This window comes from Periplaneta americana, chromosome 8, assembly GCF_040183065.1.
Source record: "Periplaneta americana isolate PAMFEO1 chromosome 8, P.americana_PAMFEO1_priV1, whole genome shotgun sequence".
NCBI classification, from domain to species: domain Eukaryota; kingdom Metazoa; phylum Arthropoda; class Insecta; order Blattodea; family Blattidae; genus Periplaneta; species Periplaneta americana.
The window spans coordinates 114,559,116-114,584,372 of NC_091124.1; the positions used below are offsets into that span (position 1 = coordinate 114,559,116).

Below are 25,257 nucleotides of genomic sequence, written 5' to 3' on the forward strand. Positions count from 1 at the left end.
ACAGCACACTACAGAGCAACAATCAATCGGCAAAATTATGTTTTAAAAGCACACCGCACGTTATTGTATGATGCCGACATGTTAACCATGAGAGCGCGGCATATAATATATAACATTACCAGAGTGAAGCGAATTCAATATTTCCAATCGATTGTTGCTGACATTTTAATTGATATTCATAAAGTTTAATGCGTTATTTTTAGTCATCTAATGAAAATTATTCTTGAAATGAAAATACTGTATATTTGGTAGTGTCTGTTTCACTGTTTCGTTATAATAAACCCTCCCCCCCCCCACGGGATATTTTAGTTGTGGCGAACTTCTTGGGATAAAATCATTGGTGGGGGGGGGGGAATCCTACCCATCCCCCCCGGGATTCCGTACCCTGATGTGCAAGACTTTTTCAAGATACATAACGTATGAAGTAAATCCCAAGTTATAGTGTGCACAAATGAACATGTTAAAATGGACTTGAACAAATGTATATTAAAACGTACCGTGAAGAATCATTATTAACATGCCTGAATGGCTGTATCTTGTATGCTATGTACGATATCAAGAAACTGGTTAATGCTTAATATCCTTTTTGTACGAAGATATACATTATTGATAAATAGTACTGAATTGTTGCATATTTGTTAATATTTGATGTAAATGACATTGTCATAGAAGATTAATAAATGTCCCATTTAATGGGTATATGATGAAACTAATAGAATGATGCAGATTGTCAATATTCAGTTTTCAAATTTATATGAACTTTCTATTTAACATGTACTGTAATGTAGGTTGCAAAAAAAACGATAGTTTGTTATATAGAGTGTTTCCAGGCTGGTGTTACAAACTTTCAGGGATGATAGGGAAGGGTACATGTATCAATTTGAGATCAGGAACCATGGTCCGGAAATGACTGAGTCGAAAGTTATAAGCAAAAATAGTTGTGTGGAAATGAAATTGTAATTTCGCACCACGTGCTCTCCTTCCCTTAATCTTTGGAACAGTCGTGTAAAGATGGTATGGGCCGGATGTCTCCTACGTGGGTACTTGCACCGATACAATCTGTGAGCTTGTTTACTGTTCCCATTGCCTCATCGTATTCGAAAATCAGATCTGCTTATTCCGCTCTCATGTACTCCTCCATTTCACTAGAACTGATCGACTGGACACTGTAACTTGTACACATACACTGCTGTCTACAGACGTGCATATCAGGACCGACCATGTCCGTTTCACATTACGCTATCTGCATTGCTTTAGTGTAGTTTCCTGTCCCCACCCCTCAGACAGCGCACTGAATCGAATACTGTAAGTAGGCAACTTAAGCAACGTCAGATAAATACAGTATGTGTAAGATGTATAGGTAAATACACATAAATAAGGTGTAAGGAGGAATAAAATTATTTCATTTCCACACAACTATTTTTTTTTTTGTAACTTTCGACTCAGTCATTTACGGACCAGGGTTCCTTATCTCAAATTGATACATGTGCCCTTCCCCATCATCCCTCAAAGTTTGTAATACTAGGGCGGAAACACCCTGTATAATGTTTTGTATACACGACGGAGAAGTATCACCAAATGTCGAGTCAAGATTATTGAACTGTAATGAAAATATTTTGAGTTCAGTCCATAAGATTTATCTTTTTGCAAATGTTTATTTGCTACAACATGTATAGAATATTAACGTTTTCGCCTTTTCGGCATCATCAGATATGTTAAAAACACGTAATCTAGATCTTGAACAAATTAATGAATATACATTGTAATATACATGACAGATAGATTTTCATGAGGTTTATGTATTATGTTATTATAAGTAAAAAGGTTTTTGTAGAAATTGATTTCCAGGACATGTCAAATGTGATTGCATATACATATAACTCATGTTACAAACACATATGAATGATTAAATGACAAGTATTAAATTATTGCCAAGTATGAATGTCAGCAATATAAAAGGTTTAAATTGAATTTGTTAATTATGAGTGAAATGGTGATGTAATAGTAATAAATTTTAAAAGACAAAATTTATAAAACAATAATACATGATTAATAAATTAATAATAATAATGATAAAATTGATAAAATCTTATGTGTCGTATTGCCATGCTGTTACAATTGATCCTTGGTAGTTGTTTAGCAATACATTTGGCTGTTCTTCATTCATCAATCTTGAATTTATTGATTACGTATATAGATGACTGCATCCAAATAGTAGCAAAAATATCATTGTGTTAGCAGAAATATATGCTTGTAGATATAATATAATTTTCATTATATTATATTAGATTTATCTGAATACAAAATGAATTGTAAAATTATTCGACTGTGGTCGAATGTTGTTCGATGTAACGATGGGTTGGATAAGTTGTTTTACAACGGTCATATAATTACCATCGTATGCTCAAAATTGTAATCTGAAAACAAATGTTTGATATTATACTAAATGAAGAATACGAATTTGACTTTGGGTTGTCATATTATATCGTGGGCTTACAAGGAAAAGGTGTTAAGTCCAAAAAAATAGTATTGAGATAAATCGACTTGAAAGTTTGAATGTTTATGAAAAATCAGGTTTTGCATTTAAATACATTTACTCCTTCTTGTTAAATAGTGCATGTATTAAGCTACATATTAGAACATTTTGCAGATTTAATTATGGTTTTAACACAACTGGGACTGAATTGAATGGAACTATATATTCACAGATTTTGAACTTCATGATACAAAGAGTGCATTAAATGATCGATCTTTCTTAGAAGCTAAATCACAAGCTTCCTAAGAGTCATCTTCAGAATCATCACTTACTACTGTCATCCACAGCAGGTCCTTGGAATCTTGTCAACTGCAATATCACGTGTTGACAGAGTGTTTTACCAGCCACGCAACTCTTGAGGAATGATACTTGCTTGATAGACTTTTAGAAGATTATTCTTCTTCGCTGAGCTTATTGGCAACGGATTTGAGTATTCTGCAGGCATTGTTTTTCACAAACTACTGCTTTACTATGTTCATTAGAATATCCACAATTGTATTACAGAACTCAAGGTGTTTCTTCCGTGTAATTGAAAGCCTTCACTTTGAGCCAATTAACATCATCATTTACATCTCTGATTTTTTTTTTCACCAAAATTTTTGCCACCTGCTGTACATTGGAGAATTTCTTTCAGGGATAAGGTTCAGAGTTTGCAAATTATTATTACTGTTTTTTTTTTTGTGAAAACACTGTGTACCAGGAGCATGACAATTTTGACGGCTTCCAAATAGAGAGGAGGAGGAATCATAAAAAGAGTGGCTGTCGTCAAGATTCTTACGATTCTGCCTTCCAATAGGTTGAACAAATCTCCTTTCGCCCCTCTTCAGAAATGTTTTAGGTACACATAAATCCACACAAGTTACAATTTAGAGGTTTAGGAATTTTTACATCTTGTGATTTTTTATTGCAAACCATCTGTACGTAAATTTTTTCACATTGCATTTCCATTTGCTTGGATTCCTTTTTCGCCATCTACTTTCACTTTCTTGAGTTGATTCCCCAGGTACCGCACATTTTTATTGCCTTCTGAATACTCAGAATTAGGTTGGAAATGAGAATCCAAATATGCAAAATCACTTCCGAAAACATTATCGTCCACACCTGTAGAGTAACGGTTAGCGCGTCTGGCCGCGAAACTAAGTGGCCTGGGTTCGATTCTCGGTCTGGGCAAGTTACCTGGTTGAGGTTTTTCCGGGGTTTTCCCTCAACCCAATATGAGCAAATGATGGGTAACTTTCGGTGATGGACCCCGGAATCATTGCACCGGCATTATCACCCTCATCTCACTCAGAAGCTAAATAACCTAAGATGATGATAAAGCGTCGTAAAATAACCTACTAAAAACATTATCCACTTTCTCCAACACATCTCATTCACTAATGACTGATGAGGTTTCTGATGGTAAATGATCAATTCGTTTACTGCATCCTGAAAAATAATTTTTGTTATAATAAATTAAATCATCATGTTTATTCCAGATATTATGTTTTATTTAACTTATTTCACCTATCGGCAGTTCCACTCACTCAAGACGAGTAATTTTATAATTTTGGTTATACTCTTGTTACAGTTCTATTGTCAGATTATATCAAATTTCATGCATTAATCAACATTTTTAATAAGAAATGGAATATTCACAGTACAATTTTTAATATTTATTATCTTGTCATTAGGTGGTCTACGTCTAGAATTTATTGTGTTTAAAGTTATATATTTATTTAAATGCTTTTAATTATGAATCTGCTCGATCCCAAAACAAGATTTAAAAAAATGCTTAGTACAACATAAAATAGCAACTCCACTTCAAAATGTTAAAGTAATTACAGTATTTATTTGTTTTAGCTATCACGTATATTTGAGCATTGTCACTTACTAGCAATCACTTCAGTCTTCTTGTATACAGCTAGCTACAACAATTTCCTTCCTCTTGTCGTATAATTGTTCATGTTTATGAGAAAAGCATTTGCAATCACAATGTTAATCATTAGCATAGATCACTGAGTACCTGTTCAGGTTATGGGTTAAAATAATTCTGCCTGTATAGTTATTCTAAAACTGTTATTGAGGTGTCCAGGCAAAGGGTATTAAGTGCACTTAATACTATTTTCCTGTCAATATTTTGTTTCTAATGAACTTAATAATTTGGGAAGGTTTCATTACTAAGAAACTACAAGAGCTAAGATTTAATAAGTTTCCCTGTAGACAGAGCACAATTTGCTGTACTTATTCCCATTAATAATTCATTTTTCGCATTTTTGGACTTAATACCTTTCCCTTGTAAGCCCATGATATATCAATACTTACATATTTGTGATCGGAGCTGAATGTAGGTGTCTGTTGTATGTAAGGAACCAGATATTGCATAATACTTGCTGTTCCTACATCCGCGTAAGGATATTGAATGTCATGGTAGAAGGGTGGGGGACTATATTTTATTAAATCACAGAGTGTATAACGGGTTATGATTATGAATCAGATTTTCGTTTATTATAGTACCATGTTCTAAATATTGTTCATGTAGGTGTGTAGAATTCTTCGGTGCTGTTTATTAGTTTATTGTCTGAACAAGATTTCAGAATTTTTAAAGTATTTTTGCTGTGTCCTAGTTCATGACAAGTTTCTATCAAATGAGTAGCATATTTTGATTTCTCACGGTTATTTTTAAAATCAGATATGTGTTCACCTTAACTTATTTTAAAATTTCTACGTGTCTGTCCGATATATCTGTTTTTACATGTTGCACATTCTATACTGTAAATACTATTATTGTGTAATTTATTATATTTATGGAAGCCGTTATTTAAAATGTTTTTAACCTTGTTACTGGGTTTGTGCGCTATTGTAATGTTTTCTTTATTTAAAATTGCTTCATTTATTGAAAATATATATATGTTGTATGTTAATGTTGCATACATTTTTTGGTTTTTCTCTTTTATAGCGGTGAGGGTTGTGAACTTTTTTGTTTGTTTAATCTCTCTTTTTTACAAATTTATTTCTTTATCACTTTAGTATTATATCCATTTTCATTGGCTATTTCTAATATTTTGTTGTATTCATTTTTGTGTTAATTTCTTCTTATTTAATGGTATATACAATAATCTATTAGAAAATTAAACACACTGAGTTTGTGTGTTGTAGAGTGTATTGAATGTGTTGGGATACAATGATTTGTGTGGCCCGGTTTTCTGTAAATGTGGAATGTAAATTTTGTTTTTTGTTGTTTCAACATAATGTCTAAGAAATTTAGGGATTTGTTCTTTTCATTTTCTTCAGTGAACTTTAAACTGTTATATAAACTATTGAAAGACTTTAATATATGTTCATCTGTTTTAGTATTGTCGCATATAATCAAAGTGTCTTCTATATACATTCTATAGAGTCTCATGTTGTGATTCTGTATTATGTTTTCTATTTTTTCTTCTTCTAGATGTTGTAGAAATATATCTGCGAATAATCCTGATAGTCGGTTTCCCATTGCTAATCTTTTATTTTGCTTATAAATCTTTTCATTGAAATAAAAATAATTCTGTTTCATTACTGTTTATAAAAGTGACATGATTTGTTAAATTTTGGTTTCTTGTATGTTAATTTTCTCTCATTTATTTTGGATGATTTCTAAAGTTTCATCAATAAGTATGTTAGTATACAAATTTTCAATATCTAAAGACATCATTCGGGTGTTGTTGTTGATCTGTATTTCTTCTAAATTGTTAACTAGCTGGCTTGTATTAATTATGGTAGATTAATTTTCAAGTTTCAATGTTTGTTTTATGAATTTCTGATTGAAAATAAAGCTTTAATATATTGATATATGTAACAATAAGATCGGCTTATCTGATTATCGGAAATGAATTGTAAATTTCTTCTACTCCCCTAAGAATCAACTTAAACTGTTTATTAATCAAGCTGACTTGATAAAATTCCTCCTGATTCCGTTCCCTCTGATCGTTAACTCGTGCTGTTAAATTCAGTACTCCCTATCTAAAATCTGTTCATTCACATGTACCCTCTAAATCGTATTATTAACTTTCAAAATCGTTACTTAATTACAGTCATCTGCTGTGACGATAAATGTAAAAATTCTCTTCGTGCCTGCTCCAGATCAGTGATGTGCTCATTATACTCTTTACCGTCTGATTCTGATAAAGTACCAAATAAAATCTTAGCAGCAATGTGTCCTATGAAATTTAATGCTCCTCTCTTCCTACGATTATTTTTTTTATTTTAGTAGGTTATTTTACGACGCTTTATCAACAGCTTAGGTTATTTAGCGTCTGAATGAGATGAAGGTGATAACGCCAGTGAAATGTGTCCGGGGTCCAACACCGAAAGTTACCCAGCATTTCCTCATATTGGGTTGAGGAAAAACCCCGGAAAAACCTCAACCTGGTAACTTGCCCCAACCGGGAATCCTACGATTGGCGTTGATAGAAATAGGTTGCATGTATTCAGATATAACATTCTTTAAATTATCAATTTGCTTCATTTTGCTTCCCATGAATTGATTAAACCCTGAACAATCGGTCAAATAATAATACCATTCGTTGTCTTTCACATTCTCACAATGTGTTGTTATAATGCGACTTTGTGTCCTGCCATAGGCTCTTTGCAGTTGTCAAGTCAATATATAAAATCACTTTCCATTGAGTCGGATAGACAGATACAATTCCCATGCTGTCGAAATAAATACCTGTCTCCGACTTGATTTGGGTAATCTCTTGACATTGTCCTAATCAGTGTGACATCCTATTAAAAACACTGCGGTGGTCCATCAGTCTTTCTCATGGTCAACCTGTAATGGACAGGTATGGTTTCAAATGGTCCTTGTGAACCTCAATATGCCTTCGTTTTCCTACTTCCTGCAAAATCACATTTATCCCAATTGTCCTTTGGACTTCGAATGATCCTAGCCATCTCGAGTCTAATTTCGAATTCTGTTCATTTCTCAGTAATACTAAATCTCCCTTTTCGTAGCGTTGTTCTTTTCCTTTAAACTGTGGTTGGCGTTGCCACTTGGCCTCGTTCAAGTTCTGTTTTGCTATCTGCCAGGTTTTCTGAAATTTCAACTTTACATCTGTGACTAAATCATCGTAATTATATTGACCCTTACTCTTTTTCTGTAACTGCCCTGGAATGTTTTCAATTTTCCCAAATAATAACTCGTACGGTGTATATATTTGGTAACTGAATGAGGTGTGATGTTGTATAAAAAGGTTGTGAATTATAACCAGTGGGCCCATGTGTGATTTTTGTCTACACAAAAGCATCTCAAATAATTAATTAATTAATGTTTTGTGCGACCGTTTCAGTGCTCCATTCGTTTGAAGATGGTAGGCTGTTGTATGCAGTTTGTTTATGTTTATTAGTTTGCACAACCTCTTGAAAATATCTCCCATAAATTGAGTTTCTTGGTCGGTTAGGATTGAAGAAGGTAAACCATAAATTAATATAACATGCTGTAAGAAAGCATCGCTAACTACCTCTGCTGTTTGGCCTGGTAACGGGTTGCTTAAATTATCTTGACATGTGAGGATGTATTTATTCCCTTTCTCCGACATTGGGAGTGGTTCTACTATGTCCAAATAAATTTTATCTCGCATTTCTTCTGAAGTATCCGTCATAACAAATGGTGTCCTACTTCGTTTCCCCATATCTTTTTGTTTTCGACACACTTTACACTTAGAAATGTAACCTTCCACATATTTAGTTAAATTTTCCCATCTCGCGTATAATTTAATCCGTTCTATTATTCGTGAAATCTCTGGTGACCTCCGATTGCACAATCGTGCATCTATTTTATTATCTGCGCATGTTTTCTTCTTCGCTTGTGGTGACTAAACATTGGACTGAATATCGACTAAAACTGTCTCCATTCACGTGTCTGTTTCCACTCCGGTGGACTACGTCATAGTCGTATTCTTCTAATAGTAATTTCTATGTAATGAGCCGTGAACTTGGATCTCTCATGTTAAAAATGTAAATTATCCCTTATGATCCGTGACAATTCGAAATCTTCTCCCTAATAAATATGGCCTGAAATGCTTGCATGCCCATACAATTGCTAATAATTTCTTTTCTGTCGTACTGTAATGGACCTCTGCGCCATTTAACGTTGTACTCGCATATGCGATTGGTTGATCTTTGCCTAATTCTACTTGGCTTAGTATTGCGCCTAATGCGTATCCACTAGCATCAGTGGTGAGGATGAAAGGTTTCGTGAAATCTGGATATCTCAATAAGGGTGCCGTAGGCAATTTTTCTTTCAATAAATCGAAACTCACTTGCTCATTTTTCCTTTCATTTCCAATCCGTCCTTTTCTTAAGTAAATCATATGATGATGGAAGAATGGAATAGAGAAAAATTCTCTCAGGCACCGGGATTTGAACCCGGGTTTTCAGCTCTACGTGCTGATGCTCTATCCACTAAGCCACACCGGATTCCCATCCCGATGTCGGATCGAATCCTCTCAGTTTCAGTTCCAACTCTTGGGTTCCCTCTAGTGCCCTACCCTCATGCACTGCGTCATAGACATATTATGACAGTGGCACAATGTCCACACATGTGCAGAGGTGCACTCGTTATGAGTGACTAAGTGGTCGGGATCCGGCGGAATAAGCACCGTCTTAAATCACAAAGTGATTATTTTTCGCATATCATATATTACGATGTATCGAAGTACATATGATATTTCAGTGCAGAATTTCTGCGTCATCATAGGATGATGGAAGAATGGAGCAGAGATAAATTCTCTACGGAACCGGGATTTGAACCCGGGTTTTCAGCTTTACGTGCTGACGCTCTATCCCATTCCCATATATGATATGCGAAAAATAATCACTTTGTGATTTAAGACGGCGCTTATTCCGTCCGATCCCGGCCACTTAGTCACTCACAACGAGTGCACCTCTGCACATGTGTGGACATTGTGCCACTGCCATATGTCTATGACGCAGTGCATGAGGGTAGGCCACTAGAAGGAATCCAAGAGGTGAAACTTAAACTGAGACGATTTGATTCGACATCGGGGTGGGAATCCGGTGTGGCTTAGTGGATAGAGCGTCAGCACGTAGAGCTGAAAACCCTGTGCCAGAGAGAATTTTTCTCTGTTCCATTCTTCCATCATCATATGGTGACGCAGAAATTCTGCACTGAAATATCATATGCACTTCGGTACATCGTAATATATTAAGTAAATCAGTTAACGGTTTCGCGATTGCACTAAATTTGTCAATGAATTTACGATAATAACCTGCCTAACCCAAGAAATATCTCACATCTTTCACATTCTTAGGAACTGGAAATTCGATTACTGACTTTATTTTCTTGTCGTCGGGTTTTACTCCGTCCAATGTTATCACATGTCCTAGGTATTGAAGCTCTCGCTTTAGGAATTCGGACTTATCCGGTTCTATCATTAAATTGAATTCTCTCAATTTCTCGAATACTTGCCGTAAATTCTCGTTGTGTTCTTTTAATCTCTACCCATTATTACAAGATTATCTATGTAAACAAGATATTTGGTTCCTAATGTGCCTAACAAAACATTATTCATCATCCTTTGAAACGTTGCTGGTGCCGATTTGAATCCGAATGACATTTTTTTAATTCAAAATGTCCATCTGGAGTACTAAATGCAGTTTTGTGCTGGTTTTCCTTAGCCAATGGTACTTGTAAATAGCTATTTGCGCAATTTAGAGTAGTAATGTACCTAGCTCTACCTAATTTATCTAGTATGTCCTGGAAGTTTGGGAGCAGATAGCTATCTCCGATTATAATTTCTTTCAGACGACGTAAAGTCGACACAAATGCGCCATTTCCTACTACCTGACGCATCCATTTTCTTTGGTACTACTACTAATGGAAAATTCCATTCGCTTTTGCTCGGAGCAATTATATATTCTTCTAACATTTGATTTATTTGTTTCTCGATTTAAACTTGTTGCATTGGTGGTAACTGATAGTTTTTTGTGTAATAGCACGTCCTTCTGGTAGAGATGGTGTTGGACTATGATGCTGCGTTGCTGTAGTAGAGGTTAATTGATTGCCCTTTAATTTGAAAACATTTACGTAATCGTGACAAGTTCTTCCTTTCCTTCTAGGATATCAACCTCAAGCATTCCCTTAGATGTCGCAAACGACTGCGTTTTCCTTTGACTTGTCGTTCGTTTTGATTGTGTAGTAGCTGACTAGGTGGTTTTATTAACTTCGGTTGTTCTTCCAACACAATCGGTTCATCGGTCACGTTAGTCATCAAGCATAAGTACTAGCCTACCCCCTTTCGCAATTCGTCAAACAAGTACCGCTTATTAATCCTGGTTGAATTTCCTGGTGTGCAATTAATCTGACTCTTTTCTCCTGAGTCGCGTAACTAATTACTTTCTGACTAAATGGTTCAATGACTTGAATTAATCCAAACTAATTCTTTCGCAACCAATTTTGTCCTAAAATCAAATCCAAGTCCCTCGGCAAATAATCCACAAAGTAAAATCTATGGTCCTTCCCATCACTGAACTGTAACAGCACATCTTCTAATATTTCCACCTGTTTTTCTGTTATTCCCTGTATTCGTAAATTCGAGTTATTAATTTTCTATTTCTCAACGAGTTCCTTCTTACTAACGATATTTCGGGTCCTGTATCCTTCAAGGCCAAAGCTATTCCTCCTTTTAAATCTTCACATAACACAAATTGCTCAAATAAACCTATCTGTTCTCTTCTATCATCCTTCTCACTAACAACATTCACAAAATCATCAAAATTAACAAAGGCGTCCCCTTGTTCCTCATTTTTCTGATTATCCTGATTTTCCTGACCATGGTCTTCACTTCGGTTGCAACCTTCCTCCATATGCCCTTGGACCTGTTACGGTTTCGCGAACAAATCTGATGTTTTTTTTTTTTAGTTGGTTATTTAACGACGCTGTATCAACTACGAGGTTATTTAGCGTCGATGAGATTGGTGATAGCGATATGGTATTTGGCGAGATGAGGCCGAGGATTCGCCATAGATTACCTGGCGTTCACCTTACGGTTAGGGAAAACCTCGGGAAAAGCCCAACCAGGTAATCAGCCCAAGCGGGGATCGAACCCGCGCCCGAGCGCAACTTCAGAGCGGTAGGCAAGCACCTTAACCGACTGAGCCACGCCGGTGGCTAATCTGATGTTTGTTTCCCTAGTTCCCTATACCGTGAATCCCTTGATTCCGAGTTTGGAACTTATACTGTTTGGTCTCATAACCCTGTTTATTACAATTCCTACAAACGGGTTTATTCCTACAGAAACGAGTTATGTGTCCCTGTCCCTGACATTTGTAACACGTAATCTGAGATACCACATTAACCTCTCTCTTGATATGTGTCTTTCTATCCAGAAATGAACTCGCGGACCGGATTGACTAACATAATTCCCTTTAAATCGTTGGCTTTTGCATTCACTTTCCTCCTGTAACACCGTTTCTACTATTTGCGCTAAGGATGTGTTGTCCCCTTTTGCCTTCACTTTATAAGGTACCGGGAAGTATTGAGGCCCAGCACGTTATAAGACCCACTACCTAGTTTTGCCATTAGTTACAGACTTTTGCAAAAAAAAAAAAAAAAAAAAGAGCAACAGCTCTTAAGACCTGCAGGAAGAATTAGATCTTAAGAGCTGTTGCTCTTTTTTTGCAAAAGTGTATAAGTAATGGCAAAACTAGGTAGTGGGTCTGATAATATGCTGAGCCTTAATACTCCCAGGTACCTTACTTAATCTTCTCATTTCTCAATCTCGCAATAAAAGTATCTTTAAAAAATTCACTGATGAGAGCACTTGCACCTTCGCGTAAGTTAACCTTTTGACCTACCGGCTGTTGCTCCTCTAATTTCATCATTCTTGCCGTAACTTCCCTTCTTAAATCTGTTCCTAACGTATCTATCCTAGAGCCCCATTGCGCCACAGTTTCGATCTGTCCCTGTTTAGCCACAAATAAGTTACCAACATAATATTCAAGTGTGCATCGAACTGAATAATTTTCTTCCAATATCCGTTTAACTTCCTCCCAAGTGTTTCTATGTTCCCGCGCGAAAATCTTCTCCGTAGCTTCTTTCCTGATCTTAGAAACAACAAATTTAAATAAATCTCATGCTGATCGGGTCAACTATATCAAAAGCAGTTTCAACTCTTTCCATAAAGGATTCAAGTTCTCTGAAATTGCCTTCGAAATTAGATGGAATTAATTTCAATGTTTGCGCTACATCTACAGTACATAATTAACCTCCTCGCTAACACTAGCGTTATCAATCGGATCGTTACCATTCATAGTGGAGTAGACTAACCTTTGAACGAGACGATAAAAGTCACCCTCGGCTCTCTTTTTGCGCATGCGCCATCGGTGTAATATTTCCGCTTCCGGTGTGATGCTGGGCCTCGTTGTAAGCATAAAAATTGTTTTATTCACCGCATTCTAGATTCACCCACAGTCTAATACATACAGTCACGAAACTTCAACACTTTTTCTGCCAACATTCGCGACACTAGCGCCCAAGCGGCAGGCAAGGCACTGGTCATAGTCTCGTTCAGCCAGCATATGCTTTAAAGGGATGAGAGATATTATAATAACGTTTTAATCATGCATCGGAATAAAGGCAATGTGTGCAATGACGAAAATTGCAGTAACAAGTTTAAATCTCCGAATTTGTCGTTCTTCAGATTCCCTGAAGACCAAGAGAAAATCATTACTCAGTCGTAACCAATAATCCACGTTGAAGGTAGCCTACGTATTGTATTCTATAAAACATTTATTAGTTATGTTACCTATTTGTATGTCAGGAAGGAGAGTTTAAATAAAAACAAAGTAAATACCTGTTACAGTATATTAATTTTTTGCAGAAATCATATGTGTAAATGTGTAACCATTCCGATTTTGGATAATGTATCTTAAGTTTTTAATGCAAGTAATTCCATAATTTTTGTATTCGTCTTTTTTTTCTTTATATTTTTCAAAAGTTGAACGTTATATTGCATTCAAGTAGGGATCATGATGTTAATTTTTCAAGAATTCATGGATTATTGTAATCCTTTTGCAAAATATTCACTTCTTGAATAAATCCAGACTGTGTCGATAAATTTCTGATGTGTTGGTGTAGATTCATGTGGCAGACGTATTAAGTTCTCAATAGCCTTTTTAAATTTAATATAAAAAGCAATCTTTTCTGTAACAATTTGCATGACTGTTATTGGTGTTGATTTTATATTCCCAGTGATTATTTGAGCCGTTCAGAGCAGAAGTGGTGTAAGTCAAAATTAGGTAATGAGGTTTAAAGTAAATATTCTGTAAAATACAGCGCAAAGTAGCAATTAATATATCCTTCGTGCTATTCACTGACTACTAATAATTTAAATAAATTCAATATTAACTGCTACTTTGCGCTGTATTATAAAGAACGTTTACTTTAACCCTCATTACTCATTTTGACTTACACCACTTCTGCTCTGAAAATAAAATTAGGCCTAGATTTTCTGAGTTAATTGAAGTCACAATTTTTTCAACAAAATTGTGTGTTCATTTATTTGTTCTCACCTACGTCATATTAACAATAAGGACATGTAAATTACGTATTATATAAGTAGGATAAGTTAAAATTAAGCTTATGTGTGAAAACTGGAAATGTAATGTAAAATGCGGTAAACTTGCCATAAACATTTAAACCATAATATCAGCACTATTTGCCACTCAAAATAATAAAGGAAATACCGGTTCTTAAGAAATGAAAAATAATGAACTTCATAAATCAATGTCTGTCATATTAAGGTTTAAATCTTCCCCTTTTTATTTTCAAGTTTACCTCAGCGGCCGAGTTTGCCCCAATTTGCGGTATGGAAAATAGTTACTTTCTCAGGAAATAGGGAGAGGAATTCACCACGCAATGTACCCTACGAGATATGCCCTTCAATTTTGAAGCTATTAATTTTGACTCTTCTCACAGGAAATATAGAGTTCCAATGATTCATAAATATATTTAGGAATGAATTTAATTAACCATCCGCGTACGAACAATTATATTATTTCAAACCATGATACGTGAACAGGACCATGATTCAGTTGTAAGGAGCAGAAAGAATTACGTTTGTTCCCAGCTTCTGAAACTTGTAGATTAACTGCGTGTGAAATTCTTCTAGGATTCTAAAGTAAAATTAATAAGAATCATATACACTTATACTGTATAGCATAAAAATATAAAACAAATTACGCAAAACCCGTTTTCTGATATGTTATCATGTGTCGTGTGCACACTTTTAACTTGCCTGCCGCTAGAGGGCTACTGTCGCGCCAGCTGTCAAATGTTGGCATATTTTATACGTATGAGTTGCGTGACTGTAAGTATTAGACTGTGATTCACCTTCGTCACGATCATATATTATTTACATTTCGGTGATACAAGTTACGTAATTATAATAATAGTGCATTGATAGATTTCACAATTATTACTCCAGATCCTGTTATCCAAGTCAAACGTTATTTTCGTATAATTGTATTCCAGAATATTTCCTCATAAGTCTTGATAGGCTATATGTATTAAGAGTTAATTTCTGGTGGTAGTATTGATATTAAACTTGGCTAACACAATATTCCATCTACAACTTCAGAGGGGCGGCAAGAACTAGCGCTGAGGTAGTTCTGTATATTTCAACTGTAAACCAACTTACGAATCTCGTGATATGCAAATAAATATCACCAAACGTAGGTGCCAACTTCAGAGGGGCTGCAAGACACTTTGTGTCCAAATTTATAAAACCAGGGGCGTCACATCCAGTAAAATTAAGAGTGATCTCAGCGTTGTTAACAATTCGAAGAGATATTCCTATGTAAATAAAGCGGCGAAACTAGCGCTGAAGTAGTTCTGGTGATTTCGGAAGTGAAAATTGTTGAATTTATAAGGGTTTCTTTTTATGTAGATACAGTTGATCTATATGCATCATAGACAAATATATGCATGGCGTAACAAAACTCTAAACTAACCAAATCTAACCTGTCACAGATTCGTATATGCAACATGTATATAAGCGGGTAACTACTTCAGCACTAGTTTAGCCAAAAATTGAATTAATTTGTTTGAAAGATGAAGTAGGTTATAGGCCAAAGATTATTATTTGAACTCTATAGAGAGTAGTGGTTTGGTTCGACTGGAACATCTCGGAAAAAAGAAGATATATATTTTTTTTATTATTACCGGTATAGACCTATATTCATTATTATTTATTATTCCACAGTTGAGTAACAAAATGGACAAGGAACCATCCAAAAGAACAAATCGAGACACCCTTAGAACAATAGCATTTTAAATATCGTGGTAAATTAGAAAACATACCACTAACTTTATGAGTTCCTGTAGGCCCTAAATGTTTTTATCCATCTAAATCACTGATAGAGGAGGTCAGCTGTCGAACATGTTAGTAAAGCAATTCACTGTGCCGCTATCTTTCCTGAATTTGAGATCGGTGAATCTTCACACATGCAACAGAGTGACTCCACTTCTCTATCCATGATCCACATTTTTGTAAGTTCAGTTCAAATCTATGAACTATTGGGATCGAACAGTAATGATCCTAAGTCTTACCAAGCGGAAATAACACAGAGCTAACAGTTAATTAACAGTGTATGGTAATTATGTAGTAATAATCGGCCAGGCCTCCATATTCCCGCAATAGAGGTCCAGGGCACCTTCGTTATCATATGTATTTTCTTTTATTAAATTTCGTTTGTATATGATTAACTTGTCATCCAGTATCCACTTTACACCCTGGATCTCTGTTGTAGTAAGATGATGGACTGGCCGATATGACCTGTCGATGGTTTGTTTCTACACAATTATTAAAATATATGTATATACTTGGTAATGTATCTATCCTGGATCTCTATTACGGGAAGATGGCCTGGCTGGTGATTACTACTTAATTACCCAAAATTTAAAACTAACCATTATCAACACTCGTTTTTAGGTTGCTTTTTTTTTTTTTTTGTTATGATCGTCGTCGTAGGTGTGTGCTCGTTAATTGATTAGCAACGGCTATATAACTACTGATAATGGATAAATGCTTAATAAAGAAAATTGTCCCCACTGAAAGTGCAGTGAACGGGAATACAATGATAAATTGGGTTATATTAATGATAGTGAAACTAATGGCTCATCGTCGGGTGGCGATCAAAACCTTGTAATTCCAAAACTGGAAATTTTACAAGAGAAAGATATAATATTACTGATACGATATCATGTTCACGTGCTCTATTTTATGTACATGTCTTAAATGTCTGTTTAAATTCGACTGTTTACTAAATATGGTACTGCAATGTTTGCATACCACAGGCATTATTACAGAAGTTTGAAAACTAATCCATCAATCTCGAATGAAAGTAAAAGAAATCCAGTTCACAATTACTGCGGTAAATAAAACATTTTTATGCTTACAACGGGGCTCAGCGTCACACCGGAAGCGGAATTTCTTCACCGATAGCGCATGCGCAATAAAGGGAGCCGAGGGTGACTTTTATCGTCTCGTAACCTTTGACAGGGTAGATTGAAGAGTGAAGAGTAACTGAAGCCCCGTAGTTCGGTCGTATCTCCTCGGAGCCAGTGCCTCTCGCGGCGACTGCAGCAGTCGGCTAAACGCGTCCACAAGTTCCCTTGGGCGCTTTGAAGACCGCTGGTGACTGTCTCCAGTTACGATTGACCTCCTCCGCACCTTTCCGAATAATCCGATTAAATCGTCCTAGCCACAGACGAGCAGGTTACGTCCGCCGAAACGTAGACCTTGGCTAAGCTGACATGAAGATCCCTCGTGCACACTCAGTTCTTCCGGTCCAGTCTGAGCAGAGAAGTAGAACTTAGTATTGACACTGAATTAAGCCCTTATTGTACATCCGAACTGCTGCCAGCATGTGATGAAGTTTGTTCGAATAACTTCTATTGAAGTGCGTTGTAGGTGGGTTAGTAAAAGATCTAAGTCCTTTAAACAACCAAGTGCTGCCAATACTTAAGTTTATTAATCAATCTCAAAATACAAGGCGTAGTACAAGTGATGAAATGAAGATGATGATGGTTTCTCGTTGCCACGTGGGCCACTCGTCGCCCTCCCCAGCACTTCTGCTGACTGCAGAGCTATTATAATAATGATGATGCTTCTCCAACGATCGCCGTGCAGTTTTATCGGCTCGCGCCAGTGACGCTACGGTGACCTTTGAATTCCGCGTGATTAGCGTCTACTCGATGGCGTACACACGCCGTGGCCAGTGCGATGACCTGCCTTTGAACTTTGACAGATAATGCTTTAGTCATTAACCCCAGTACATGCATGACTCAAACTATAAATTATAGGTCAAGTCTGCACGAGTTATGAGGATGGAATACATTTTAGATTTACAGCATTAATAATGTTACTCTGAACATTAATTACAATCATACAAATTATAATCATATCAATTACATTCATACCAATTGTAATCATTCCAATTATAATCATACCAATTACAATAATTCCAATTATAATCATACCAATTATGTCCCTACAGTACGCGAGCGCTTATTACACGGTACTAAGAATTATATTGGTACAATTTTAGCATCATTACGACTAAGTTTCTGATTCTTGTGTATATATATATTGAGATCTACCGATAGAGATAGCCTTGAAGGCAGATTGCCTTGAAATTAAGAGATACGGTGTTCAACCCCCGTGATTTGAATTACTGTGACAGCGAAGTGTGTTGTGATAGTGAAATATTTTAAGTTACAGTGTACAGTATTACATAGTGACAGTGAAATGTGTCATAGAATAAGAAAAAAGTAAGAAAATAGTGTGGCGAATGACTATCTGTTCTAAAATACAGAGTGAATAGTAAATAATGTCATTTATTTCAGGAGGTTATTCTTTGAGAAACCAGAAAAAAAGTTTAATACAATTTTGCTCGTTTTTGCTTTCTTTCCAAGATAATTCTTTTTTATATAAAACAATCATAGCGTGTTTTGTGAAAGCCATGGTTTAATTCCTAATATTCTCAGTTAAATTAAGAGTACAGTGAATTATGATAATAAATTATTGAAAGAATTTTGGTTTTATCCTTTAAATGTGCAGAAATTTTATCGTAACAAATGTAACTTTTCTTCATTGTTTGGTACACTCTTTTAGCATTTATATCACTGATTAACCTTATAACATCTTTGCTGTGTTCATATTATAAAAATTATCTGGCTGACTAGTTTCGACGTGGTATCCGTCATTGTCCGAAGCCTAGTGAGATCCAGCGCTATCTTCTGGTTTCCTGCTGTGGTGGGGTGTGTTCGTGATTGTGTCGAAAAGACTGGTGTGTCTTCAAATTCAGTTTTGTTCAAGATGTGCTGTGGGTGTGTTTTTGTATGCTTGTAAATTTCATATTGTTCTAGAGTGTCTAGTGTCAATTTTTTTTATTATTTTTTTTTGCTGGATGTGTAGTATTTTCATGTCAGTGTCTATGTTGCCAGAATTGTGATTGAAGTTTGTGATGTGTTCTGCGTAGGTTGAATTGTTGTGTAGTTTGATTATGGCTGTGACATGTTCCTTGTAACGTGTTTGAAATGATCTTCCAGTCTGTTCAACGTAGAAGTCGTTGCAACTATTGCATGACAGTTTGTAACATACGAAAACAAGAACATATACGAGAGTGCATCATCTTTCAAGAAAATAAAGTACAACATTGCGTACAGAACACATTACAAAAACATCTTAACACACAGACAAGACACACAAAAAAATACAACTTAAGAGGTGTATGTAAACCATCATGACAGGACCAATAGACTGGTATGTTCTATTCTCTTGTTTATAATATAGGCGAATACACTAGTATGTTGTTGTTTTGTGCCGCAGATCCTCAGCAACCGACCCATGAGCCTCGTGAGTGCGGAAGGCAACAAAGAGCTGGAGACTGACTGGCAACACAGCGAATTCATCACCGAGTGCCTCAACTGGCACAACGCGTACCGGCAGCGACATGGCGCCCCACCGCTCTCGTTGTGCCCACAGGTTAGCACCAGCTTACAGAGTTGTCTGTTGCTGATATTACAAGTCGAGTTGAGATTTTCGTTTTGTTTCAAATACATAAAAGAGTCACTGAGGTGCGAACCAGCGGTCCGCTACTTGTTCTATCGTCGTTTGCGGCGAGCTCCTTTCATGCGCGGATATCGCAGATTAGCGGTAATGCAAACATGTATATAGTCCTGCAGCTTTCTTAACATTTTATGAAATGACATCAGTTTAAATTTTACTTGGCAATTTTATGAAAGTAGGTGCTGAAACTGATGTCCTTTGTTGTCACATATTTTGGCATCTTTTAAAGAAACTATTCATTACTCACTGTAATACTCTTTGAGAAATGGTAACAATCTCCTGATCAAGTTTCTGACTACGGAATTAAATATCTATTGAACTAGGGTATCTAGGTTTGTCTTGTATACGGCATAGTCTCTTAATCGACCCCAGAGATAGAAGTCGCAGCATGATTGAACACTCTTTAATTTCAGTCATCGAAACATTGGGTGTATGAGGTGTGAAAGAATCTTGTTGAAAATGGAGAAAATCACATTCCTTTCTGATTAATGCTCCAAAAATGGAATGACAAGATCGTGTTCATGTAGTTGTGGGCATCAACTGTTTTCTCAACAAAAATCTGTCTGTGATTCTTTCGCTGCTCATGGCGCACCAGACTCCGATTTTCTCATTGTGGAGGAGCACTTCCTGAAAGATTTCGAAGTTAGAGAGTAAAATCATCAGAATAGTGATTTGAATAACTCTGTATCACATTTAGTACTTACTCTTACTTTTCTTGGTTACATGTCACAACCAGATGTTTTTCAAAGCTCTCAGTTGTCATAGTCAACCTAATTTACATCGTGGAAAAAGATCGTTCTACTTCCGTTGAAGTGACTGGAGCATACTGAAAATATTGTAAGGTCTGTTACAGATGAACTTTTATCAGTAATAATAGAAAGTTCACTCTTCAAAGTAGACACCGCCAACTCAGAAGTGTTATCTCTAGTTGGCTCATTAAGAAAGACTTCTTTCTACGATAGCGCATAAAGTTGTATTTTACCCACTTCAAATTCCCGTGCGTAAAAAAGTAAGTTAAATTTTTTAAAACTATGTTTTATTTAACGACGCTCGCAACTGTCGAGGTTATATCAGCGTCGCCGGTTTGTCGGAATTTTGTCCCTTAGGAGGTCTTTTACATACCACTAAATCTAGGGACATGAGCCTGTCGCATTTAAGTACACTTAAATGCCATAGATCTGGGCCGAGATCGAACCCGCAACCTCGAGCACAGAAGGCCAGCACTATATCGACTGTGCCACCCGGACGACGTAAAAAAAGTAAGTAGGCCTGTTCACTTTAGGCACTGCTATTCATTTTACCAAAGAAAACGCAATATTCAATGTACAAACTTCATTCAGAAAAAAATTAATGCATTGCCTCGATATTTGATTACTTAAATATTACACGCAACACAAATAAGTAACAAATTTAACGTTAATATTTACATTTTAGTCCTTACCATTCTGAAGTTACAAGTAATAGATACTCATTGTAACAAGATTTATCGTTCAACTGTTCCTAACCGTTTTGCTGTTTATATCGTTGAAATCGTGAACACGAATTAAAACAGGCTGCCATTCTATGGATACTTAACGGTTGTCAGTTTAGATGACCATTACATTGTAATCTTATAAAATCTGCAACTTGAAATATTTATTTAATGTAAATTTGTGCTACCGTAGAAAACACATTGTATAACACACATTCATGAGTTACATTTTTGGCACTCGTGTCCAAAAGAGAACTTTTACGAACTTGTCTCATAAATAGCTGTTTATGATATACAATAATTTTTAACACTAACTTTTAATTGTATTTGACAAGGTCTATTACACTATTTCAGTGTCTAAAGACTGTTATGTAAATTAATATATACTAAAACAGGAAAAAATGGGGAACAAGAACTGAAATTCTTGTTCAAGAAAGTCTTTCTTTCATTCTGTGAAGACAAGTATGCGTTTTATTCAAATACGACTTATAATGATAAGACTTGCCTAGAAGATATTCCTTCCGGCAAGACCATCGAACTTCTGCAGATTTCTCCGTGACCATGGGAAAAAATCTCACCATTATACAAATTTTTCTTCCGACGGTTAAAAGCTATTTACCGTCTACTAACAGAAATCTTGACAGCTTGTAAAGATATTCATTTGAGGTGTTCCATAGGGACAGCATTTTTAAAATGGAATATTTTATTCATTTTCAAAATTTTTGCCTCCGGTTCCAGGATATGATTGAATATTTTTGGTTTGCTACAAAATACACTACTGAGCGACGATCCGATTTCGTAGTGCCAGTTACATATCGTCTACAGAGAAGTGCAGAAAAATGTGAACAAGAAAAATATGGAAATAAGTGATTGTTTGTTACGCATAGTGCCCAACAAAATTGTGTTTCAATCACACTATTAATATAAGTCACTTGTGCTTCTGACTTATCTCGGACAAACAATAATATGTAGAATTGTAGATAAGGAGCTGCTGTGGCTGGTGCGGTAGACCCACGTGCTTCCCACCATCCAATCGAGCACCGGATAATTATTAAGGGATGTCCAATTGCTGCTAACTCACTGCTCTGACATGATATATTCTCGGTTCGACTTCGAAACCTTTCATTTAAAACTCGCAGCTAATTTTTTGTAAGTGAGCTTCTTATAGATTATAGACGATTTTAGCAAAATGTCATGGTATGTTTCAATATAAGTTCACTGTTAGTTACTTTTTTAGTTTATTTGCATTAAACTAAGTTATTAAGTTGTTCATAGTATGAGTATTGCCAACATCAAGTCATGGGAAACTTCAAATACAGTGACATCATCTGCATGCAAGATAGTTCTTTCAGATAACGAAAATTGCAAATCATTCATAGCAATTACGTCTCGAGGATAGCACCTTGTGGAACCCCAGGAGAGATATCCATAGATGAGGAACGGTGGCCATTAACTTGAACAACTTGTTTTCTATTGGCGAAATATGAAGCAATCAATTAAATTTTTCTTCCCAGTTATACCGTAGAATTATGATTTCTTTAATAAGATTTAATGTGGTAAGCAATCAAAAGCTTTAGATAAATCACTTAATGTTGTCATAGCCTCCTTCTTTTCTTCAAAGGTGTCTAATATGCAATGAACTAGCTGAACAATAGCTTGAGTGGTAGATTTAGCAGTACGAAATCCAAATTGATCTTCATGAATTAGATTATTCGTTTCGAAATAAGTTACAAGTTTGCTCATTATAACTAATTCCAATGCTTTAGAAAATACTGGTACAAGAGAATTGGATCTGTAATTAGTAATATTATTTCTACTACCCTTTTTGAATACTGAAACAAATTTGGAAATCTTGAGTAAATTTGGAAAATATCCTGCAAATAGACATTGATTGATTATTGAAACTAAAGAATCAAGTATGCAAAGAAAAATACTTTTTTCTAGAGCATTACTAAAACCATCTTGTAGAATTACTTAAACCCATAACACGATTGTAAACTTCTTCTTGGTGAACTAGGCGCCATTCAGACACATAGTGAATCTGACCAATACTTTCAATAATTTCAATGGGTAACACTAGTGGATGGAATGTTGTTATGTATATTTTTCATAGATTCAACCAAATAAGTATTAAAAGCATCTGGATTAATCCTTGTTGAAATATTACATTCGATACCAGCAGTCAAAACGTGCAATTATCTGTAACTCTGACTTCAGTATGTTCTTCCGGTTGCATTCCCTGTTGCTTGTTGACGCGTGTTGATTCAGTTAGTGAAGTGAATGTTCGTTGAAAATTTAGAAGGTTGAACTTTTCCTTGTGAAACGCAATGGCTATTGAGAAGAGAGAGCGCGCACTGTTAATGAAGTTGTTTCTACCAGAATGACAGCAATAACAACGCTGCATTGCGGGAATATCGCCGACAAAAGCAGTTGAGAAGATGTCCCATGTCAATTAATGGGCTAAATAAAATGTTAAAAAATGTCGAGGAAACGTGTGAATTAGGTCTCGCACAGGGAGAGCATGACGGCCCATCCCAATGGAAGTCGTTGACGAAGTTTCTGTCCGTCCGAAGTAGCTGACCGTCCAACACATGCCTCAAATTCTGCAATCAATGCTTGGGCTGTGTCACGTGGATTGTCATAAGATTTTGCAGTGCATTTTACACTGGTATTCCTAAAAAATTTATATTGTGCAGCAATTGAAACCCCGCCAGTTTAATTATAACCACCTCGACGGTGTTCACCGTGGCACAGCACGGACTATAATGATAGTAGGAGTGTGAAACCTCGTAGATATGCTAATTAAGCAATTCGCTCGCGAATTATTCCAAAAAATAATTAGTTCTACATCTGGCCACTAGGTGAAGATATGGCGTTATAACCAATCAGAACGTGATATGGGCCCAGAAAAAAGACAGGAAAGATCAAACACATGATAACGGCACGTTTATTAGGAACTATGGTTACAAATAGGTACTGTTCATCATGATCTCCGACCTCAGCAACATGTTGCATCCGTAACACGGCATGGTCGACAGTTGCTCGCAGCATATCTGGTGAAATCAGAGCGACATGTCTTTGTATGCTAGCCTTGGTGCGATACCTAATTCACCTGTTTCCTCGAATTTTGTTCATGTTCTTCGACCCATTAATAGACATGGAACCTCTTCTCAACTGCTTCTGTCGGCGATATTCCCGCTATTGATGCCATTCTGGTGCACGGTCTCTCTTCTCAATAGCCATTGCGATTCACACGGAAAAGTTCAACCTTCTAACTTTTCAACGAACATTCACATCACTAACGGAATCAACACGCGTTACCAAGCAACAGGGAACTGACACAATGCAATGCAACCGGAAGAACATACTGACGTCAGAGTTACAGAAAATTGCACGTTTCGACTGCTTACAGCGCCACATTTACACCTGGTAGCGAGACTTGGAACTAATTACATTTTTACATAATTCGCTAGCGCATTGGTTAATTAGTATGTCTACGAGGTTTCACACTCCTACGATCATTAGAGTCCGAGCTGTGCCACCCTGAACACCGTCAGTTTAATTATAACCACCTTGTATATACATATATATATATATATATATATATATATATATATATATAATTTTTATTTTAGTAGGTTATTTTACGACGCTTTATCATCATCTAGGTTATTTATCGTCTGAATGAGATGAAGGTGATAATGCCGATGAAATGAGTCCGGGGTCCAGCACCGAAAGTTACCCAGCATTTGCTCATAATGGGTTGAGGCGCGCTAATCGTTACTCCACAGGTGTGGACTGTATATATATATATATATATATATATCACCTATTAAAATGAATCTATCCCTACTTAGTTTTAATTCCTATGTATACCATAAATTATCATTCCTTTTTTTATGGACTCCAATTTTTTTGTACATAATCTGAAACATTTTTATTCAGCAGAGGGTAAGAAATCAAACATTCAATTAAAATTAGTTTCACAATCATTATTATTGTTTAAAACCCAGATCATCCTATTGTCCTTTTAAAAAGACAGTGGTCAATATTTTAAATTTCCCACCCTGCAGTTAATACATTTGATTTTTCACAGGTATTACTACTCGTATTATTGGTCTTAATTAGAAGCTTGT

The 25,257-nt window shown here is 35.9% G+C and overlaps 1 protein-coding gene across 1 annotated transcript in view; it reads left to right on the top strand.

Annotated features, from left to right (window-relative positions):
* LOC138704235 (uncharacterized) overlaps nt 1-25,257 on the top strand; it is a 564,225-nt gene that overhangs the window by 464,274 nt on the left and 74,694 nt on the right. The window contains exon 4 of the mRNA XM_069832116.1: nt 19,411-19,566. Within this exon, the coding sequence (XP_069688217.1) occupies nt 19,411-19,566 (156 nt within the window). The remainder of the gene's footprint in view (nt 1-19,410; nt 19,567-25,257) is intronic.